This window comes from Penicillium paradoxum (genome assembly GCF_028828445.1).
Source record: "Penicillium paradoxum strain IBT 22861 chromosome Unknown utg000007l_segment0_segment0, whole genome shotgun sequence".
NCBI lineage: Eukaryota > Fungi > Ascomycota > Eurotiomycetes > Eurotiales > Aspergillaceae > Penicillium > Penicillium paradoxum.
In genome coordinates this window covers 3,169,484-3,191,781 of record NW_026643185.1, presented here as the reverse complement: position 1 = coordinate 3,191,781, position 22,298 = coordinate 3,169,484, and the positions used below count along the sequence as shown (strand labels likewise).

Sequence of the window (22,298 nt, the reverse complement as noted above, 5' to 3'; positions counted from 1 at the left end):
CTATATACACTATAACAATCCATGCAAAGTTTGAATACAGCACAAGTTAAAGGTGCATATGTTATTTACCCAAATATCATGTACCCCAAGAAGAGCAACTACATGTACGTAGTGGGAATTGATAGAGAAGAGTAACAAGAAAATGGAATTCGGTATCAAAATACGCCAGCCAGCCAGCCAGTTCATCGAAGCAAACGTTGATTACAATATACAAAGAGCATACCTGAGCAAATGGACAATGCAACGATCACGTCTTCTGCTCTTCCACGAACTTCAGAGCCTCCTCCCTGGAAACAACATCAATCGTACTAGCCTTCTGCCGGAAGCTCACACCGTAGCATTTCTCTGCCACATGCAGCATTTCCGGCCGGAAGGTAGTACAAATGAATTGTCCGTTGGTCGAATCTGAGATGGATTTGAGCATCTGTGCAACAGCTGTGCGATACTGGGCATCCAGGTTGGCATCGATCTCGTCAAATAGATAGAATGGTGCAGGGTCGCAAGCCTGGATGGCGAACACCAGTGCGAGAGCGCAAAGACCTATAGCAAGACAGTTAGAGACCATAACACGATAAAATTGGGAATAGAAAATGCTTACTCTTCTGTCCACCACTCAGCTGTTGGATACGTTGTTGGTCGTCGTGCTTGCTATTGAAGCTAACACTAATACCAACACCGACATAGTTCTCGACACTCTGCCGAACTTGCTCGTCATCAGAATCAAGATCGTCGTCGGCTTGTGCAGCACGGTCGGTCTTCCTTTGAATGATAAGACGACCGCGACCGGCAGGAACAAGTTTCTCAAACACGTTGTGGAATTCACGAGAGACTTGCTTGAAGGTTCGCTCAATGGCCTCGTCTTTGCGCTGGTCAAGAACAGAAATGAGATCATCGATGGACTTTTGCGATGCATCCAGCTCAGAACGACGACTCGTCAGAGTCTCACGCTGCTTAGTGAAACTGTTATACTGTTCAAACGCCTTCTTGTTGACGTGTGAATATTTTTTGAGGGCCTCATTGGTCTTGTGGAGCTTCTTAACAACAGTGTTGGAGTCAGTGTGTTGATACTTGGTGAAGGCTTCATCTGGAAGAACACCGAGGGAACGGATATTAGCTGCACATTCCGCACCCTGCTTGGTGAGTGCTGCTTTCTTTTGCATGCTCTTTTCCATACGGCGTTGATGCTTCTCAATAGATCTGGCAAGTTCTTCAATCTCGCGTCGGGTCTCTGCATTGCGCTGTTGCAAGTCCACGACACGAGTGTTACCTTCCTCAATCAAGGCGTCAACCTCCTGGAGTCGTGCATTAAGCTTGTCCAATGCTTGACTGATGCGCTTCACTTCGCGCTGTGTCTCCTTCAAGTTGCCCTGAACTTCCTCGTCGGCAATGTCAACATCTCTGTTGAGTAATTGGTCAAGGCGAGGGTTGAGGTTCTCTCGAAGCTCAACTTCCAGCACCGACTTTCGCGCCTCGAGCTCACTGCGTTGACTTGAAAGTTCCTGGTACTGACGACGCAGATCTTGTACCGTGCTGCTCAAAGTCTCCAGCCGTGCCTCCTCTTCACTGGTGAGGGCCTTTTGGAAAGGTGACGACAATTCTGTCTGGAATGCATTGACCTGATCATTCAGTGCCGCAAGGTTAGATTCAACATTGCGAAGGGCGCGTCGCTTAGCATCGAGGTTGTCGTTCTTGTTTTGAAGAAGATCACGCTTGGCCCTCAACTCTTGTCGCAAAGGTCCACTGCTGTTTTGGACCTGATGTCTTTGTTGCTCGAGCTTCTGTAGTTCACCCACGGCTCTAGTGATCAGCTGGTCGAGTTTCTCCAATTCTTTCCGAATTTCGGTGCCGCGGTTTTTCTTGGTCTCGTATTCATCTCGCCACTTTCCTAGACCTTTGACAGCCTCTAGTCGAGACTGACGGGAGTCGTGGTATCCTCCAGTCAAGGCACCACGCTTGTCTGATCGATCACCCTCAGGGGTGATAGCATTAACACCGTGGCTGCGTGCATATTGCGACGCAACCTGCAAATTTGGGCAAATGATGGTCTTTCCAAAAACGTGCTGGAAGGCTCGTTCGTATGCAGGGTCATACTGCAACTTATCGATCATGGGTATCGTGTCGCTAGCACGGGGCATATTCATCGGTCTAGAACGAAGTCGGTTCAGAGGCATAAACGTCACACGGCCGGCCTTTTCCTTTTGTAGAATCTCGAGAACAGTCGTCGCAGTTTCATCGGTATCGACAACGTAATGGAATAGACTCTGCCCGGCGGTAACTTCGACTGCGGTACGATATCTATCGCTGACATCGAAAAGCTCGGCAAGAGTACCGTAGACTCCTTCAAGGTTATGCTGGCGCTTGATTCGGCGCACTGCGGCGATTCCGCGACTGGTGTTGTTATCCATCATGTGGGAGAGATTGCGCTCGGCACGGTCCACCTCCTGAGATGCGTTAGAGAGCACGGAGTCAAGCTTCGCCTCCTCTCTCCAAAGTTCCCTGTGGTACAATTAATATCTAAATCGACCAGTTTAGTGATTAAAGTAGACTTACTTCCTCTGATCCATCAGACGATCTCTTTCATCCTTGGCATCTTGGACTTGTTGATCTACAGAATGCATTGTGTCACCACGTCCATCGATTTGCTGACGCAAGCGTTCAGTCTCCGGCTCCAGAGCAGCGATCTCGTTTTCAAGGTCTTGGATATCTTCTTGAGTCTGCGTGATCACACTTTGCACAGCGTTGAGAGAGTTTTGGCTTTCGCGGACTTCCATGTTAAGCCACTTGTCACGTTCGGACTTGTTCTTAAATCGTGAGTTTCGGCCCTGCTTCGCGTACAAACGCTGACGTGACGTCTCAGCGTCCGTTAATTGCGATTTGACAGTATCTTCCTGATCCTTCAAGGCATTGAACCGAGGAAGAATCTCCTGGTGTTCGGCTTCACGTTCGGCAATAGCCGTCTGAACAGAGGTAAGGGCGGCGTCGTAGCGTGATTTCAATGCTTGGGCTGCAGCCTGGTTATCAGAAAGAGATTTGGCCTGCAATTCATTTTGAGCTAATGATTTGGAAGCTTCACGACGTTCATCCTCAAGTTGGACCTTATCAACTTTTAGGAACTCGATCTGCTGTCGGCATTCTGCGATCTCGGCATCAATCTGAGCCATGGCCTTTTCACCTTCGATAAATTGATCTCGGTTGTTGTCCGCATCCTCGACGCCATTCTGTCTCCGCTCTTCGATTTCATTGAGAACCCTGCCGATCTCTTGCTGTTCGAGGGAGTAAATCGTGTACTCTAGGCAGCGGCGCTCTTTATCTTTCTCCTGATAGCTCCGAAGCTCGTCTTTTTCCTCCTCAAGCTCAGCAAGTCGTTCGTTAATGTAATCCAAGAGTTCGTCGATTTTGGCTCGTTTGCTGTTGGTTTCATTCATAATCTTCAAGGACTCCGAGCGACGAGCTTCATAGACCTGAGTGCCAGCAACCTCCTTGAGTAGAACTAAGCGCTCAGAGTCCTTCATGTTGGTCAACGCAGTTACACGGCCTTGGGGAACAATATAGTAAGGGTTGGATCGAGAGAAACCAGCCGACTCGAGCAGATTCATAACGTCGTTCTTGGTGGCATTCTTGCGGTCTAGGGTGTATTCGTCCTTCTTGATACCGATGGTTCGACGCAAGACTACCTCGGGTTTTCCGGTGGGGAATCGATCATCAGAGTTATCGAAAATGATCTCGACGTAGGCAGACATCACAGCAGAGCCGGAACCTTCCTGCTTGGGGTCAGCCAATGTGTCATCTAACGAGAGCCAAAATACATACATGTAAGAGGGCTTGGCGCTCCTCTCTTCCAAGGTGAGTATAAGCATCGCTGAGGACGAATCGAATGGCCGCGAAGAAGTTACTCTTGCCCGAACCATTACGGCCGACAATGACGTTGTGTTTAGGGGAGAATGGCTCAATGACCGTTTGATCCTTGTAGCTGAATTGGATGCGAAGTCAGTTGAATGTTTATACAGGCATAGGGACGAAAAAAAGGGGCTAGCCTACCTCTTGAAGCCTTGGATAATGATCTGCTTGACATACATCTTGAAAAGACACGCGCGACGCGAGGATCAATTAAAGCACCCGCGGCACAACGCGCCTGGCGCAAGACTCGAAGTAAGGTATTATGTGGCTCAAATACTAGAGCCAGCAGATATCTCTGGCAATGCACAAATAAAGACCGTGGGGTATCGTGGGTGTGTTGCGAAACCGTGGAGATTGTACGCGAGGAACGAAATCAGCGCGTCTGGCTGGGCGCGGGGTTCTGCCGGGCGGTGGGTCTAATTTGGGCCACAGAAAAAAAAAACCTTGGGGACGGCGGACAGATTCACATCTCGACTTTCTCGACATTGAAGATCCAGAATGGCTTCAAACGAGAATACTGCCCAGGTGACTGGCATTGCCGACGGCCTCGCGCCGTCGCACACATATGTGCCAAACGAAGGCTACGTGAACATCGACAATGCAGACTCCGCCGAGGCGGGGCAGGATCTGCCCGATGAGCAGGAAGACGAGGACGAGTACTACGACGACATTTTCGACGAGGAGTTGGATCGCGAAGATATTCTGTCATCCGATAACGCCGATCTTACCAAAGCCTACAACCGCCAACGCAGAATCAACGATCTCGCTGGCGACTCCAATGTCCCAAGATGGACATACCCTAAGACGAACACCCAGAAGCCTACCGTGAATACATCTGCGTTCATCGATGACCAGGTCAAGTCTCTTACTCGTCATGCCGCAAAGATCAAGCTGGATGATCAACAGGCTGGTATTTCAGGCCGGACTGACAAGGGCGGAGACAAGGCAGACCGTGCCACATCTGAACAAGTGCTGGATCCCCGTACACGGATGCTCCTGCTTCAGATGATTAATCGAGGTCTTGTCTCGGAGATCCACGGATGTTTGTCTACCGGAAAGGAAGCCAACGTCTACCATGCCATGTCCATCTCGCAGGAAGACGAAGATGCTGCCCCACTACACCGTGCGATCAAGGTCTACAAGACCAGTATCTTGGTCTTCAAGGATCGCGATAAGTACGTGACCGGAGAATTCCGGTTCCGTCAGGGATACAACAAGAGCAACAACCGTGCTATGGTCAAACTCTGGGCCGAGAAGGAGATGCGAAACTTGCGAAGAATTCACGCCGCCGGCATTCCCTGCCCTGAGCCAATCTACCTTCGTCTGCACGTCCTTGTCATGGGCTTCATTGGTAACTCCAAGGGTCTGGGTGCACCACGTCTTAAGGATGTTGACTTCAATATTCCCGAGCCCGAGACTCGCTGGCGCTCACTGTACATGGAATTATTGGGATATATGCGCATTATGTACCAGACTTGTCGTCTGGTGCACGCTGATCTGAGCGAGTACAACATTCTATACCATAAGGAACGCCTCTATATCATTGATGTCAGTCAAAGTGTTGAGCATGACCATCCCCGCAGTCTGGAATTCCTGCGCATGGATATCAAGAACGTCAGCGATTTCTTCCGCCGCAAGAATGTCATGACTCTTCCTGAACGCACTGTCTACCAATTCATTATTTCTCCTGAGGGCCCGACTGATGTGACCGCTGGAAATGAGGAGATGACCAATGCCATCGAAAAGCTCCTCGTTGCCCGCGAGGAAGGTGACGAAGCCCAGCAAGAAGCCGAAGATGTCGACACCGCTGTGTTCCGTCAACAATATATTCCTCAGACACTCGAGCAGGTGTATGATGTTGAGCGTGACGCTGAACGCATCCGTGATGGCCAAGGTGCTGACCTGGTTTACGGAGACCTTTTGGCTGCTGGCAAGAAGAAGACTACTGCCCACGATATCGTTGAGGACGATGCCGAGTCTGATGCAAGCGGTGGTGTCTCCGTTTCAGGGTCTGATTTGGAAGATGATGAAGAGAAAGATCCCTTCGCACCGAAGCCACCACGTGGTAAGCGCTTTGAAGACAAAGACATCAAGCGCGACCACAAGGCGAAGGTGAAAGAGGAGAAGCGTGAGCAGCGGGCGAACAAAATGCCGAAACACATGAAGAAGAAACTTGTTTCTTCATCTTCCAGAAAGAAGAAATAGGCGCACGTAGCTTTCTGACCTTATCTTTGTTTGCATGTGCACGGGTTGCGAATGCTTGCACTCTTGTGGCAATCTACCGCTGGACATGATTTGATGATGAAATGCATATATGGATGGAGCATTGGGCATTTGATACCTTGGTCTTGATAAAAAAAAATGGGAAAATATATAAATTCACAATACAAGTTGCACGTCCAAAAGTGAACCGAGAATTTTCATTTTGAGATATATCATTAGGAGATGGAAAGCATGAGCATGTGCCTATGCGCAATTGGTTTGATGAAATGATATTTCAAGTGCAACCTATCAGAGCTCTCTTTGGAAATCACCCCAATCCGTCCTCACCTAGCAAGATCCCTTACAAGGGCCAGCCAACAGTGCTTACATCCCGTCAATGCATGAGAGTATGCATCTGGAGGCCGAGCACCGATCAAGGGTTTGTAAGGTGAGTATGACAGAAGGTCAGACCTATTGGGTTTTCATCATTTAGGTTGCAATCCTTGGAATATCATGGTCACGATAAAGTAAAGTAGATGCGTAGGATCTGCATTTAAAAAGCAGAAAGAAGCTCCTCGTTTCATCATATCTACAAGTGGCATAAGTTCGGGGCGAAGATCCGAACAAGAATGCCAAGGAAAATGATGCAAGTTTCAAACAAAGGCGACGAATAAAAGGATTTGGCGGAAGAAAAGATGCAAGATCCTCAGACCTTTCGGGGGAATCAAGCAGTGTACAAATGGGACACGGCCTTGGTTCGTGCTTTGACCCTCGCGTAAGCTTGCTCAACAAGGTCTTTTGGTAGGTCCGGAATATGTTCTCCCTCGCCATTATCTTCCGATACACCCGTGTTGGCAGCATCCATGTAATCATGCGCATTGGCTTCGTTGGGTGCATCTTCAGTATCGCCATCTAGGTGACCGCCCGAGAGGCGGGCGAATTGCACCTGCATTGGCGCTAGGCCAACACCAGGCCATATATCAGACGGAAGGAAATCACCTTGTTCGACACGGAAAGTCTCACGCGCAGTAGCATCTTCATCATGAAGTTGGTCCAGTTTGTGCCGGGTTTCTCGGAGTACCTTTTCCACACGCTGGCGAACATGACGCCTACGTGCTACTTCGAGCATTAAGCTATCATATGCATTGAGGAACCCGTCGTAGAGAGAGTGTAGATCAGAGAGTTCTGCAAGGCCAGACTGGATACGATCGTTTTCCTCGTGCCACACACGCGTGAAATTATGCGCCTGGGAGATATAACGGGGTAAGCGTGATGAGGCAAGGGATGATAGGTGGATGTGAACTTCTATGGTGGCTTTAGAGATGGTATGGAGCGCATCATGCTGTGCTTGCACCTGCTCAAAAATAGATTCCATATCATTGATGCGATCTTGGATTTCCATGACCACATCATCCGCTTCAGGGGCATCTTTGATCAAGACGGCCACCATTTCCTGATATTCGGCATCCGTCATTGGATCAAGGGGTGCATTCAAATTGGCATTAATTTCTGCCCCAATGTTTAGCACGCCATCACTGCGGCCGTTGACACCAGCAGGCATGTCGCCGGTGATGGATCGCGCCACCGCCCCTCCACCATCTGTGTGCTTCACAGCAGTAACGCATATATCAAAATGCCGGACCAAGGCTTCTAGTAAGACAGCCATTTCTTGAGCATGGGCCTCCAATAATTGGATCTGCCCTGGCATAGATGACAAAGCGAGAAGGCCAGAACCGGAGGAAGAAGCAGAGGAAGAGGAGGAGGAAGATGTGACCGATACCCGGGATGACGCCAATTTCGTGGCAGTATGGTAGTGACGAAGTGACTGTCGGGTGGCTTGAAGTTCGTCATCGAACTCACGATTGGACGTGTCTAATTCAGCTCTCGCTGTGTTAGTGCGGTCGATAGAGGCTTTTAAGGAGGCATGGAGCTCTTCAACACCGCGCTCGTCAACAAAGTCATGTAAGCTCTTTTGCTCTTCATCGCCAGGTCGGAAGGAGGCGTGAACAATAGTCTCTCGAAGAATATCTAACGTGCTTCTGAGTCGGGCGTCAGCAGCATCTAGATTTTTTAGTGCTACTGAAAATTCATCCCGACACCGGTATGATATCTGTTCGACCTCGGTACGAACGTCATATAACAGACGCAACTGGCCATTGAGGCCTCGGCGCAGGAACCCTGTTCGGGAGCAGACGATAACACTCTTCTCCAGGGCTGAATGTGACGCCGTGACTATTTCATTGGCCCGCCAGACATGACTGATGGAGGAAAGTGAGCGTTTTGCCGCCAACAAATATGAGATCAAGGTATCGACTGGTGGCAGCGACTTTTGGTCCCCATGGTCCAGCGCCTGAGGGCTCACAGATGACGATGAGGAATAGGATGACGCCATTTTCAAATGCAATCAAGCCTGCGAATGACGCATTCAAAGGAAGATAGGAGGGACCTGGAGCTGACGAAGAGAGAGACCAGGTTCGGGGGTCGAGGCGAGTGAGACAGCTACGAGGGAAAAGGGGGTGATTGCACCGCCTCCACCTTGCAAAACAACTAGAACACTTCAGTACAGAGCTTTGGTTTCACCAATTCAGACTATTGAAATCTTGAACAAAAGTGGACGCCAGAATGGAACATCCCATGAAGCTGGAAATTGGGTGCTGTGAGGAGCTAAGTAGCTTGAGCTACGCTCCACACGGCAGATCACGAGCGGAGCACGAGCTTTAGCTCGGTTTGACTGTACGGAGTATAGTGGGGAGAGTAACATGAAAAGGCTCACCAGTGTAGTGATTATGGGGCAGCGATCGGCCGAGACCTGGTTCTCCAGACAAGACGGTTCAGATGAATGATTTAGTAGCCGTATGGAGTAGACTGTAATTTAAAAAAGCTGGGGACAGGTGGGGCTGTGAGATTGTCGGTGTGAGATGCTGCCGAACTGGACTTCAGCCAAACAGACGATAAGACACCCAGTCAACCCCAGCGATGGCGAATCGGCAGCCTGTTGGAAGCCCTGGAGGTGTTCGGGTGATGTGCGACACCGCGGCGATGGCGCCATGCGGATCCCAGTCACGTGGGGCCTCACCGCCCAGATCACGTATTCGCCGCTCTGCCCGTCACGCAATCTCCCCCGGAATTATCGATGGCGATATCCGAGAAACATACAGATTGTGCAATTTTTCAGGACTGGACTTGTCTTCCTTAAAAATCTCGCTCGACTCTGTTTTGTCCCATTTTTTCTCCCTCTCAGAGTCGTTCTACTCGTTTGATCGAGTTCTTGAGCTTGATCTATTTTCAACCTTTCCCGAAGGGTACTCAGATCTCCACATTGATAACTTTGAACGTTGAAATCCTCAACACTCCTCTTGACGCCAACTCGATTTCCTCATTCCGCGGTATATTTAGCACAATCCTCGTTGTGATATTTCCTATAGCTTTTTTTTTTTCTGTGTTGCTTCCTTCCAAGAACCCCACTCAGGAAAATAGCGACGTCTGCAAACCGACTGGTCCTTATCGCAGTGCAATCGCAGGCGTGATTGTCACTCGCCCGAGCGGCCCCCCCCTCCCCCTCGATTTGCTCGACACCAAATCAGTCACCATGTCTGAAACACCCGAGAGAACCACCGTCTATCAGAGCCTGGTAGTCTCGAACGCGGGGGCCAGTGCAAACTCCGACCCCAACCGCTCTCTGCCGCGCAATGACACAGAAGTTCCCACACAAACCCTGGAAGAACTAGCGAGGCAAAATATGGCTCCATTCCTTGCAAAATACCAGCCAAGGCAATATGCGCCTTTGCGCTCGCAAGTCTCCACGCCCTCTGAGCAACGCCTCGTGAACGCCAGCTATTGCTATCGTCATAAACCCGATTCAAAATGCGGTAGGCGCCAAGCCGACGAGCAATCGATGACACAGCTGCAGTCTGAGCTCAACCTGCTTCCCCAAAGTGATCAACAAGGCATCGCCCATGTGTGGTCGTTGTTTTCTGCTGCTCCAGCGAAGCAACGGACTCTCATGCTCCAGGGAATTCTGGCGCAATGCTGCTTCCCTCAACTTTCCTACATCTCTGCCAGTGTTCGCGAACTTATCCGAATCGATTTTCTGGCCGCCCTTCCTCCAGAGCTGTCCTTCAAAATTCTCCGTTACCTCGATACGGCCTCATTGTGCCGAGCAGCACAAGTTTCTCCTCGCTGGAGAGCTCTCGCCGATGACGATGTGGTGTGGCACCGGATGTGTGAGCAGCATATTCGCCGAAAATGTAACAAGTGCGGGTGGGGTCTTCCTCTTCTGGACCGCAAGCGTCTGCGCGAAGCCAAGCGTGAGATCGAGTTGCGCGCTACCACCTGGGGAAATACCGAGCCTGCCGTTAGGCCTACTGAAACCACTGTGGTTGAATCTTGCTCGGCTGCCAAGCCCTCAGCAAGCGGCAAACGCAAGATGCCATCCGAGGATGAAACATCCGCTCTTGCAAAACGTCACTGTGCATCGCCTCCCCAGTCTCCCGAAGAGGATGAAAGCTACTTCAAAACTCGCTACCGTCCCTGGAAGGACGTCTACCGTGATCGATTTGTTGTCGGGATGAACTGGAAGCACAAGCGGTGCTCTATCAAAGTGTTCAAAGGACATAGGGACAGTGTCATGTGTCTGCAGTTCGAGGACAATATCCTGATGACTGGTTCTTACGATGCTACCGTTAAGATCTGGGACACTGATACCGGCGAAGAATTACGAACCCTCAAAGGCCATGCTGCTGGAGTACGATGCCTCCAGTTTGATGATACGAAGTTGATCACAGGTAGTTTGGATCGCAGCATCAGAGTCTGGAACTGGCGCACAGGCGAATGTATCTCTAAGTTCAATGGCCATGCCGAAGCCGTCATCGCCTTGCACTTTGACTGTACGCTTCTTGCATCCGCTTCCGTCGATTGCACCGTCAAAATCTGGAACTTCAAGGACAAGTCAACTTTCGTCCTTCCCCATCCACAGGGAGTCAATGCTGTCAAAATTGATTCTATTTCGCGTACGGTTCTGACCGCCTGCGACGATGGCGCTGCGCGCCTTTGGGATCTGGATACCAAGACTTGCATCAGAGTCTTCCATAATCACATTGGTGCCGTCCAACAAGTAGTGGCTTTGCCGCGAGAAATTGAACTCGAAAACCACCTTGCCGACTGCGAGAATGACCATGTCAGCACCGCCTCTCAATACGGCGACAGCATTCTGGGCACACTTTCCCCTATTCTAGAGACTAAGTCTCTCTCTCTTCAGCCATCATCATTTGGCCCCTCCTTTGACCAGGAGCAAGGCCGCATGGAACCTCCAAGATACATCATCACCAGTGGTGTGGACGCTACTATCCGTTTGTGGGACACGAGCACTGGAAGATGTCTTCGTACCTTCTTTGGACACCTGGAAGGGATCTGGGGTCTTTCTGCCGATACCCTACGGATTGCCTCTGCTGGCATGGATCGCATGGTCAAGATCTGGGATCCTCGTGTTCCCACGTGCCAAGATACCTACGAAGGTCATAGTGCTGCTGTCAACTGCATTGGCCTTAGTGATAGTCGCTTCATCACAGGCGGTGACGACTACCAGGTCCGTATGTATGATTTCCGGGCCTAGAAAACTGGGCAATTGTTGTTGTTTTTACTGTGCTCGTCAAAAGCGCATTTTTTGGTTAGGATCTTTGCTTTCCCTTGTCTTGGAGTGAGGCAATCGAGTACGATGCCTCCGTTTTCCCTTTCCCTTTCCCTTTCATATTTTGCATATCCGGTCGATGGATGGATACCCTGGCGCATTCGAGAACAGTGGCTGTATCTCCAACAAAGTGGCTTGACCTAACAGCTTGCCACTATTTGCATCACAGGCGTTATTGGGTTTTATTTTGTCGTTTTCTTTTCTCCACCTAGGGATTTGTTTTTATATTGATAAAGTGCCTCCCCTGTTTCCATAGGACTTTTAATGAACCTTTGATGAACATTTCAACCACTTTTCCTACTTAATCTAAACCAACGCAACTCGAAGAGCAAGCTTGTCAATGTAAAAAAAAAGAAATGCTACCCAAAACTCTGGGAAGACTGCCTATGTAGTACTCAAAACATTGAGGCTTGCAAACCGAGTGAACAACGCACACCCCAAATCTAATTTCTAAATGGTTACCGTAAGTGAAGGTCATTCTTAATTCGCGACGACAAATTGATTCACTTTGTTCGTTGATGTGACACCGGAGGCACTTCATGCTCGGCTGTTTCAGATATTGTCGTTTCATGCGGCCCTCCTAAACTTTGTCTTGACATCGCGACCTACCGGCGAAAGACTCCATAGGAATACCTTTGCGAGTTGTGGCCTATTCCTGCTTGAATCAAAGATATGACAGTCTACAGTTCCGTCCGCTCTATAAAGATGCTATCTAGCCACCTTGATAATCGCCTCAGCAATATATCTATTCCTCAATAGGCTTAGTCTTGAAATATTAGGTTTTATAGCGCAAGGTGGATGTGGATTCTAAGGTTAGCACTACCCGTGGTCCAAGATCTATGGCTGAGATAGCCTGGTTTGACATGATTTTTCTGGATCCTCTTGAGGACTTGAACAGGTGGCAAAATCCTGGAATGACACTATTGAAAACGACTGTGAGCCTAATACATGGCTCATCGTGATGGTACTAGAAAACCTCCATATCTTGAAACGCAGGTACCAAGACCACAAGTTTGCTTCCTTTGCAAGCATGATCTCAAGTAGTTAAGGTGATGGCCAGGCTTTCTTTTGCTTTCTAGCTTTTAATTTTACTTCCTCAGTCATCTTTAGATCTGGCGAGTCTTCAAATTTTGTCCCTTTTGTCGTGGCACTACTGCATCGAGAAGTTATTTTCCTCACCCCACCCTCGGGCAGAGGGACCTTGGAATTGGTAATGTTAGGAAAGGCTGGTTCAATAAGTGCACAGTTATTTTCACAGTGATCAAATAAACTGGACAACACACGGATCAGTAAGTCCGAGATCTTATACAAAGTTTCGCACCCTCCGTCGCAAAAGAAGATAAATCCTTACACTCCGATCCCTAATTTAGCATCATCAACTACTATAAAGGACTAAAAGCTTTTCGAACAGCCATGAGGTATAAACCAATTCTAGCAACATTCTTTCCTCTACTTGCCGTCTACTTTATTGCTTCTCGTATTTCTCATCTCATCAAGGGGAAAAGAATTTCATCGACCGTCCTTCGAACCATTCATCACACGAGAATCACGACAACCAAGACCACTAAAATGGAGGAACTCCACACCCGGATTACGTCCAGTTCAATGGGGCCTCATTCAATGAGTGGTTAGTGCATAAAGCTAAAGCTAGCGAAACCAACCTAACACAATGCAGGGCCAAGCGGCGTAGAACAATTAGAAAGACCAGCAACGCTAGCTACTGAACATTCCTCGAATCCTAACTGCTCGAATACCAGTAGTGATTCGTCTCTCCCTGAACAGGTTCAGCCAGCTGCTGCCGTTAAACAAAAGAAATCGCCCCGAAAGCATCGGATAGACTGCTGGGGTTGTTGGTCTAACTGGAAGCTTCTCCCTAGACTCATGAGATGTCTGATTCTTTTATGCGGTTTCGTTGCGTTTGGAACTATTGCGAGCTTTTGGTCTGCAATCTACCTGACGAGCAAACCTCGACGTGAAAAAGAGAGACAGGCAAAGCTCAAAGTCGAAATGCTTAATGGTACGGATGCAACTCGTCAACATGCTGCAATCATGGTCTTGGAGACTGGATCCCCCAAGAGCATTCTACCTACCGCAACGAGGTACCCCAATATTACAGTGTCCGTTTCCATTCCCACAGCTACTGCAAAAACTACCTTTTTGACCGAGGCCATGCCCTCGAGCGATGCCAATCAACTCACACCTACGGCACCAGGTATAGGTGAAACATGGGTGCCACTTTGAACAAATCAACCGAGGTAGAATTTTCGAAGCTCGAGCTTGTCTTGCAAGCCCATGTTAAACAACAGACCAGGCATAACTAACAGTTGGTCTGATTGACAAATTGCATAGACTGTGGGGTACCTTCTGCGTGATCCATCTACGCATACAGCCAAATAAGGAAGGGGAATAGCAGAGATGAAAGATAGGAGTGGGGGGGACCAAAATTGCAAATCAATAGATATGAGGGATAACGAGTTAGCTTGAAGGATTCTATTGGAGTTGTCTTGTAGCACTGTTATTGAACAATTGGTGGGTTGAACTCGCTATTGATTTGACCAGATTCTATTGTTTGTTCTAGTAGGGAATGGTCTTGTATTATTACAATTGCTTCATTGAACAACGTCAATGCCATTCAAGTCCAAGTCTCTTCTATTGCTAATTCATTCATATTGTCAATAGTTTGTATCCCACTTCTTCTGTTCCTCATATATTACGTCCTACTACAGCTCATACTCTCTTCATCTCGTCCTCACTTCTTGATCATCTGGTCGTTTTACATACCCAAGCATTGGGAAGGCTTGCCATATCATTGTCACTTGATTTAATCCAAGCAAAGTGTAAGTACTCACTGCTCAAGTAGGTTAGAAGTTCAACCTTTGTTAATCATATAAAAGCCTCTACAGCCCAAAGCCGTTCACCATGGCATACACTGAGGAAAGACTCCTGCAAGCCAAGCGGCTTTTTGACCGCAGCAGGAATCAGTTCTCCATGCGCCCGCATTTGGCTGGCCCTTATCACCTGCGAGAGCGTGCATCCAAACGTGCCGTTGTTCTTGGGTCATGGTATGACAACGACGAAGATGAAGACTATGAGCCTCCCGGAAAGCGAACACTGAGCAAGCGCAAGGCATCTATTTTCCATGAGGCTGATCAAGACCCCCGACCCACCAAAAGATCTCGAAGTCTTTCTCCAGCCCGTCCATCTGGTTCACGGTTGGACTCAGACACAGAGGGGTATGCTCCTGAGATTCCTTCATCGCCCTCCCAACACAGCGAGCCGGACAGCTGGGATCGATACTGGGCTGTCAATCCTGAGACAATCAACCAAAACTCAGGTTACAGCCTGCGACGCCGCAACAACGACACAGTTCCAGGCCTACCGCAAGGAAACGATGCCACCAGTGTCGAGCCGTTGGCAACAGCGCTTCCTGGAGATGCTCTCCCTGCCGACAAGGGATTCTCATTGAGAGAGTGCTCTGCATGTCAAGACCTCGGCTTGGAATGCTCGCTTTTGTCAGATCCTGATCAGTTCGCCTATCCTTGCGCAGCCTGTGGACAGGATGAGCTTTCTTGCGTTGTCAGTCCAGCACCGAAATGGAAGCAAACATGCGAGAGTTGCAAGGATCAACGGATAGGGATTTGTTCTTATCGTTACGCAGATTACGACCATACCCTGCCTTGCCAGGTGTGCATCAATCACGGATTTGATTGTGTTGCCGGACCAGCCAGAACCGCACCTTTCAAACTCGGCGAATCAAGTCCTACCAAAGTCGACTCTCCACCAACCTCTGGTCTATCACACAGTACCCCAGAGGCCACCGTTGCTCAGGATCAAAAGTCATCTCACCGAAGCAGTCCTTTGGACATCAACTCTCTTCTCAATCCCGCATCTCCATACGACGTTTTTAGATCCCCTAGCATTGAGGACCAAAAGAAACCTCACACAAGCAGTCCTTTGGACATCAACTTTCTTCTCAATCCCGCATCCCCATATGAGGCTTTTAGATCCCCCAGCATTGAGGATCAAAAACAATCACACGCAAGCAGTCCCCAGAAGAGTGGTACTCCAGCAGCATGTACATCAACACATGGCCCTGCAGCGTTCTCCACAGCCGAGAAATCTGATCCAAATAAACCAAGCAATTTCCCAAAGATCTCCACCCCATCTCATGCTATCACAGAGTTCTTAAATGGTCAAGGAGCTCAACCGCTCAACACGACACCAACCAATGCTCTGCAAGACCCTGGGACACAGAATGGCATCAAAGATCCCTCCGTTGTCAAACAACCTCCTCCAATTGATGTGATCATAATAGATTCGGACGACGACGTTCCGAATGGCCAGAATACACCGATTTACATATCCGACTCTCCTCCTGCCGATTCAACTTCTTTGCCAACCACCGAGAATCCACAGACCGAGAAAATATATCGCTTGTGGACTCTTCTTGCTCATCCAGTGGAGTTTCTCGCAAATGTTCCTCTCGACGGATCTCGCCCTTGCCATTGGTGCCATAACTTTGCATATGGTATCGTTGGGCTCGGTGGTCGTTGCACGGAGATCTTAGAATATGGCGATGGCACCATGATTGAGCTTGGGGATGGCCATATTGACGAGCAGAAAGAGCAAAGCAGGATGTGCCTCGAATGCACCTACGATAGGGTCAAGATCTTACAATGCTCTCATAACAGTCTCGTCCCACTGCCTGCATCTCTGTCTACACACGACGCAGCACAGCGGGATGCTGCCTTTGCGAATCTGAAGCAGGCTGCAGACGTGTTACTTGACCCACTGACTGGGAAAACTGGTTCTTCTTTCCCACTCTCAAGTCACAAGTGGTGCAGCCTGTGTCAAGAGCCTGCATCCTTCTCTTGCCAAACCCTTCAACCAGTCGATGTCTACGCCGCGATTGTGGATTGTGACGAAGAAACCTATGGATGCGGTTTTATGCTTTGCAAAAACTGCCATGACCTTACCAACCATTTCAAGGGAAATCTCCATGCTGTTGTTGCATTCCGTCGCGATCGTCTTGCACCCCTCCGAGCCGATGTTGATTACCTCCTCCCCAAAGCCGAACACAACACCATCTACAACTTCTACATGGAGGATTAATTTACACTCATGATTCTTTGTTTGCTGTATCTAGTTCACGGAGGCCTTCGCCGTCGAAAGTACCTCGCTTAGTTCTATCGAGAAAATTCCAAATATTCTATTCTTATTAATTTTCAATGAAATTTTTCAATGGACGTCTATTAATCCTATCATTCTTTAAGGTGATCTAATTGTTTGACATGTCGCGCATGATAATGAGGTTTTTATGGTCTAATGCGCTCTAGTACTAACATGGTCTTCACAATAGGATCACAATCAGACCAGAACCATGATTGGGATGGTATGAATTTGGGCGACAATAGGATCCTACAAACAACTCTGGTTATTATTCACAGTATTGTTGGAAGCACAATAACTATTGACGAGTATTCACTCCCATTCACGAGTCTCTGCTATTATGCGAACTATCCTAATAGAGATCAACATCCAGCATAAGAGCTTCCTTCACAACACTAACTTTCCTAACTTCTTCTTCTTCTTCTCCTTGTGTTTCCATGCCCCTTGCTATCTTCACTTCATAGTGCTTGATCTGAATTCTTGTTCTTTCTTCTGAATTGCTGCCAATTGTCTTGACTTCTCATCGCCTAACGCTGGTCGTCCTGTATGTGGATAGGGTTTCGTTTCCGCTCTGAGAAAAAAAAATTACTAAACCTCATTTTCTGCCAGCCAAATTCGCTTCACAACCGGATCCCCTTCTACTTCCACCAAAAGGAAGGAAGGGCGCTGCTTTGATCCTATCTTCTTTTTTTCCCTGGTTGCCCCGAGCTGCGACACGAGGTGCGCAGCTCATCGCCACGACGTCTTCACCAAAGCGCCGCAAAGTTTCCCCAGAGCCTCGCACCAGTCCAGGCCTTCGGGCTCGACGTCACGGCCGCTCCGAACCTCCACACTCTCGCCACACATCTTCGTCCTCTCGCCGCGGCCAGAGTCCGTCGTTGTCTCCGCCTCGATACGTGCCTGCGCATCTGCAGTTCCAGACCGGAAGTCCGCCTGGCCGCTCGCTTACCCCCGCGACCGCGACCGCCGGACTCACCCTCCACAGCGACATTTCCGATATGCCCTCCGATACTCGAGAGGGTACACCTCCCACTAATGGTCGTTCCCCTTCTCCCGGCGAGAAGCGCCCCGCTTCCGAGATCACAGACTCCGACCCCGAGGGAGGTGTGAGCACGACTGCCTTTGCTAGCAACGCGCGCAACGAGAATATTCCCCGCACATCTGATGCCGCCAGCGACATATATCCTACCCCTTCGAGCAACGGCAATGCCGGATCATCACTCTCAGATGACGAGAAGTCCACGCCGGGCTCGCCCGACCCAAAGGGCATCCCTACAGTCGACGAGCAAGTGGCCGAGGTTAACGCGCTGATGCAAACCCCATTGAAGGATGGACAAAAGGGTTATGTGGTTTCAATGAACTGGCTGAAGAAAGTGCTTGCACGCACTACGGCCCATGCAGACCACAACGACAAAGAATCATTGGAAGCCGACGTTGGTCCGGTCAACAATTTGAACATCATGCTCGATACCGACCAGGCCTTGCCCAGCGTCAAAGATGAAACTGGTGAATTGTTTGTGCCTATGCGCCCTGGCTTGCACGAAGCCCTTGATTTCACAGTCATCCCACAGCACGGATGGCAACTGATCCAGAAGTGGTATGGTCTTGCTGACCAGTCGCCGGTCATCATTCGCTACGCTCACAACATCAACCAACCTGGCGAAACTGAAAATATCGAATATGAGAACTATCCTCCAATCTTCACCGTTTTCAAGTTGGCCAACCCGGCCGCGGGTACCACACCGGCCACCTTGAGAGAGACCAACAAGCCGTCGGTGAAGGTACTGGCTAGCCGCTACACAAGCTACCAGAAATGGCTCAGGGATGCAAAAGAGCAGGCTGGAATTGATATGGCGACCAAGGTTCGAGTTTGGAACATTCTTCAGCTACCTCGCAGCACCAACGCATCGGCTTCGGCAACTCCAGCTGCCTCCCGCACCCAATCGCCGGCTCCCCCTCTGGCTCTCATCTCCAACCCCAACGATAAGCTCCTTTTCGATTTGAACGCTTTCCTCGAACTTTCGGAGGGTAGTCACCGGGTACTGCTTGCAAATGTCAAGGATCAAACTCAAAATGCAAACTACAACGGTCGTATGACTTTGAACATGGCTGGTCTTGGTACAGCGAACTGCGTCATTCTCGAGGAACAGGTCGGTGGCTCCAAGGGTGGAGAATGGATATCCGAGGTCTCGGCCAAAACTCTCAAGAGCCTGGGGATCCCCGTGGATACGATGAAAAAGGATGCTCTCACCAAAGTCACTGCCCCCAAAGCCGCGATCAAAAGCGCACAGTCCAGCGGAAAGCTCACTCCTGCCCTGCCAAATGATCCGATCAGGGGCCTCATTACTAGAGGCCGAAAAGGTCGCCAGCTTGTTGTGGGTTTGCAAAATCTCGGCAACACTTGTTACATGAACTCAGCATTGCAATGTGTGCGCAGCATTGAAGAATTGTCCTACTACTTCCTCAGTGAGTACCACTTATCGTGAGTACGGAAAATGAGGTCTCTCGATGCTAATCTCAATCTACAGGTGAAATGTACAAACGAGAGCTGAATCCTACTAATGTGCTTGGATGCGGCGGTGTCATTGCTAAGCAATGGGCCAATTTGCTTCAGGAACTCTACAAATCAGACCCCCAGCCGAGATCTGTTAACCCTTCAAGGTTTCGCTCTGCCGCTGGTCGGCAACGTGAAGAATTTGCTGGCTTTGAGCAACATGACAGTCAAGAATTTGTGATGTTCCTCCTTGATGCGCTGTCAGAAGATCTTAGCCGCATCGTTGGCAGCAAGCCAGCCACTACCATCCCCGACTCAACTGATGAAATGATTAACGATCGCAAGGCGCTTGAAGCTTTCGGAAAGACATGTTGGGATCTCTACGAGTCTCGCAACGCCTCCGTTATCACTGACCTGTTTGCCGGAATGTACAAGTCGACATTGATTTGTCCCACTTGTGAAAAGACCAGCATTATCATGGATCCTTTCACCATGGTCACTGTGCCCATCCCATCGGGTCCGAACCTCGTTAATCGAACGATTATCTTCTTGCCCCTTGATGGTCCACCCGTGTCTTTGAGGGTTCGACTTGATGAAAACGAAACCTTGAAGTTCTGGAAGAATTTCGTCGCCCAGAAGATGGGTATTGAAGGAGAACGTATCTTCGCTGCGGAAACTCTACACCATTCTTTCTGGCAAACCTTTGAGGCCGACGATGATAGTTTCGGCAGTCTGCGCACGCGTCCAGATGATACCATTGTATTTGTTGACATGGGTCCTCTTCCAACATCTACAAAATCTTCACAGCCGATCTCTGCAAACGATGATGGAATTATTGTGCCGGTTTTCCATCGCAAGCTTGCCCCGCAGAAGAAACGGGAAGACTCTCGTGACCTTTTCGGGATGCCCTCCTTCATCCGGCTTTCTAGTGAAGAAGCTCAGGATCTTGAGGCCATTTACCGCAAGCTTCTGGCGCAGGCCAATAACATGACTACACGCGACATCTTGAGTACCGAGGAAAACAGCGCCGACGAGCAACGAACAGATGACTCTGACACTGTGGTCACAAACGAGGATGATGCACGATCAGCAGATTCCCGAATCAAGACATCTTCTGTTGACGGAGAAGACAGCATTGTTGACATTTCCATGCAAACTACCGATGATTCCACACCTGCAGAGGACGCCGAGGAGTCGGATTCTGACTCTGGATCAACCAGGTCTCCTCAGCATCCTTTGGCAGGCAAAATTACTGCCAATTTGTTGAGTCTTTTCGATGCGAAGGTCATGAGCACCAACACTCATGTGCCCGATGGACGCAATATTTCTTCCACTAAAAATTATCCCCTCCTTTCCTCTCGCATTGCATCACCCACAGTTTCCACCAAGGTACGTGTGTTGTGTTTGATCTATTCAGGTACAATCTGCTAACATTTCCTAGACACTTGATGCTGCATCCAAGACCTCCGCAGATGACAACAGTGATGATTATTTCGATACAGATGGATCAGACACAGAATCAACTTCTCCGCTTCCACTGCTTCGCCAAGGTGACGCTATTCTGATCGACTGGACTGCCGATGCCGCTGATGCCCTTTTCGGTGGCAAGCCACGTGACCCCAATGAGCTTCGTGGTCGGCCTTCTTACTTGAACATCAAGAGTGTCTTTGATTTCAATCTTGCACCAACTCCGAAAAAGCTGAAAAAATCGGTTTATTCTCTTGACGAATGTCTGGATGAGTTCAGCAAGGAGGAGATTCTTTCCCAGGCAGATAGCTGGTACTGCCCTCAGTGCAAAACCCACGTCTCAGCCACGAAGAAGTTTGAGCTGTGGAGAACCCCGGATATTCTGGTTGTTCAGCTCAAGCGATTCAGCCAATTCCGCGGAAGACTCTATGGAAACAAAATCAACACTGTCATCGACTTCCCTCTCGAGGGTCTTGATTTGAGCAGCCGAGTGCAAGGACCCACCGATGGAAAGAGTGCTGTGTACGATCTGATTGCCGTCGACAACCACATGGGTGGACTGGGTGGTGGCCACTACACCGCCTACATCAAGGACTTTGTCTCGGGTGCTTGGGTTTATTGCAACGGTTCGATTCCATTTTGCCATCTGGCCTGATAACCAATTTACTAACCCCACTCTCAGATACCTCTGCCCGCACAGTCACGGACCTTGACTCCATCATTTCAGCGGGTGCTTACCTTCTGTTCTACCGCCGTCGCTCTGATCGTGCACTGGGCAACCAAGAGCTGCAGGAGCTGGTTGAATCTTACCGGGACAACTCATCAAGTGACTCCGCAGGTTCCTCTGCCTCCCGCAGTGCTCACGGTTCCCAGTCACCAGACGACGGTGGTCGCCGGCTTGGCGGGCCAGCCCCCTTGGCCAGAGCAAAGGTGGCACCCCGAGTGTGCAAAGGACAAGACTCCCTCGGCAACGATATCTACTCTTCCGCAGAGGAAAGCACTTCGGATTCGGAGGACGGCGGCAGCTCAGGTAAGAAAATCGACTTCGAGCACGAGACCGGGGGATCGCAGGTCGAATCCCTCAGCAAGCTCACGGAACCCTCCTGGTCATTCGACGACGCTCACGCCGATTCGCAGATTACCAGTGGTAATTCTGCCACCGAAGATGGCCACCTGGACGGTCATGTTCCATGGGGCGACCCCATGGACATTGACCAGCCGTTTCAGTTTGGACTCACTTCTGGGGGGGGAGGAGGATTCCTCCGATGATCTTCCAGTCGTTGAGCTGCGTGTGGGGTCCGAGGACATCATGTCCTCGGACTCATGAATAATGTCAAGAAAACAAAAAATAAAAAAATAAAAAAAAAGAGGGAGGGGCGGAGG

General features: G+C 49.5%; 6 protein-coding genes across 6 annotated transcripts; 4 read left to right on the top strand and 2 right to left on the bottom strand.

Moving 5' to 3' along the window:
• Positions 1–247: 247 nt before the first annotated feature.
• Positions 248–4,076, bottom strand: N7457_008709 (chromosome segregation protein SMC; the record flags this gene model as incomplete). Its single annotated transcript, XM_057179752.1, has 5 exons — positions 248–540; positions 599–2,496; positions 2,551–3,761; positions 3,811–3,970; positions 4,039–4,076. The coding sequence occupies 5 exons, from the start codon at positions 4,074–4,076 to the stop codon at positions 248–250; spliced, it is 3,600 nt and encodes a 1,199-aa protein (XP_057028138.1).
• A 319-nt stretch (positions 4,077–4,395) lies between these two features.
• On the top strand, positions 4,396–6,102 carry N7457_008708 (serine/threonine-protein kinase RIO1; the record flags this gene model as incomplete). Its single annotated transcript, XM_057179751.1, has 1 exon — positions 4,396–6,102. The coding sequence occupies one exon, from the start codon at positions 4,396–4,398 to the stop codon at positions 6,100–6,102; it is 1,707 nt and encodes a 568-aa protein (XP_057028137.1).
• Positions 6,103–6,823: 721 nt separating this feature from the next.
• On the bottom strand, positions 6,824–8,491 carry N7457_008707 (autophagy-related protein 17; the record flags this gene model as incomplete). Its single annotated transcript, XM_057179750.1, has 1 exon — positions 6,824–8,491. The coding sequence occupies one exon, from the start codon at positions 8,489–8,491 to the stop codon at positions 6,824–6,826; it is 1,668 nt and encodes a 555-aa protein (XP_057028136.1).
• Positions 8,492–9,688: 1,197 nt separating this feature from the next.
• Positions 9,689–11,710, top strand: N7457_008706 (F-box/WD repeat-containing protein; the record flags this gene model as incomplete). Its single annotated transcript, XM_057179749.1, has 1 exon — positions 9,689–11,710. The coding sequence occupies one exon, from the start codon at positions 9,689–9,691 to the stop codon at positions 11,708–11,710; it is 2,022 nt and encodes a 673-aa protein (XP_057028135.1).
• A 2,994-nt stretch (positions 11,711–14,704) lies between these two features.
• On the top strand, positions 14,705–16,897 carry N7457_008705 (putative C6 finger domain protein; the record flags this gene model as incomplete). The annotated part of the gene is made up of 1 exon (XM_057179748.1): positions 14,705–16,897. The coding sequence occupies one exon, from the start codon at positions 14,705–14,707 to the stop codon at positions 16,895–16,897; it is 2,193 nt and encodes a 730-aa protein (XP_057028134.1).
• A 231-nt stretch (positions 16,898–17,128) lies between these two features.
• Positions 17,129–22,184, top strand: N7457_008704 (putative ubiquitin-specific protease UBP12; the record flags this gene model as incomplete). The annotated part of the gene is made up of 5 exons (XM_057179747.1): positions 17,129–17,177; positions 17,564–19,420; positions 19,483–20,837; positions 20,890–21,541; positions 21,598–22,184. The coding sequence occupies 5 exons, from the start codon at positions 17,129–17,131 to the stop codon at positions 22,182–22,184; spliced, it is 4,500 nt and encodes a 1,499-aa protein (XP_057028133.1).
• Between the last annotated feature and the right edge of the window lie 114 nt (positions 22,185–22,298).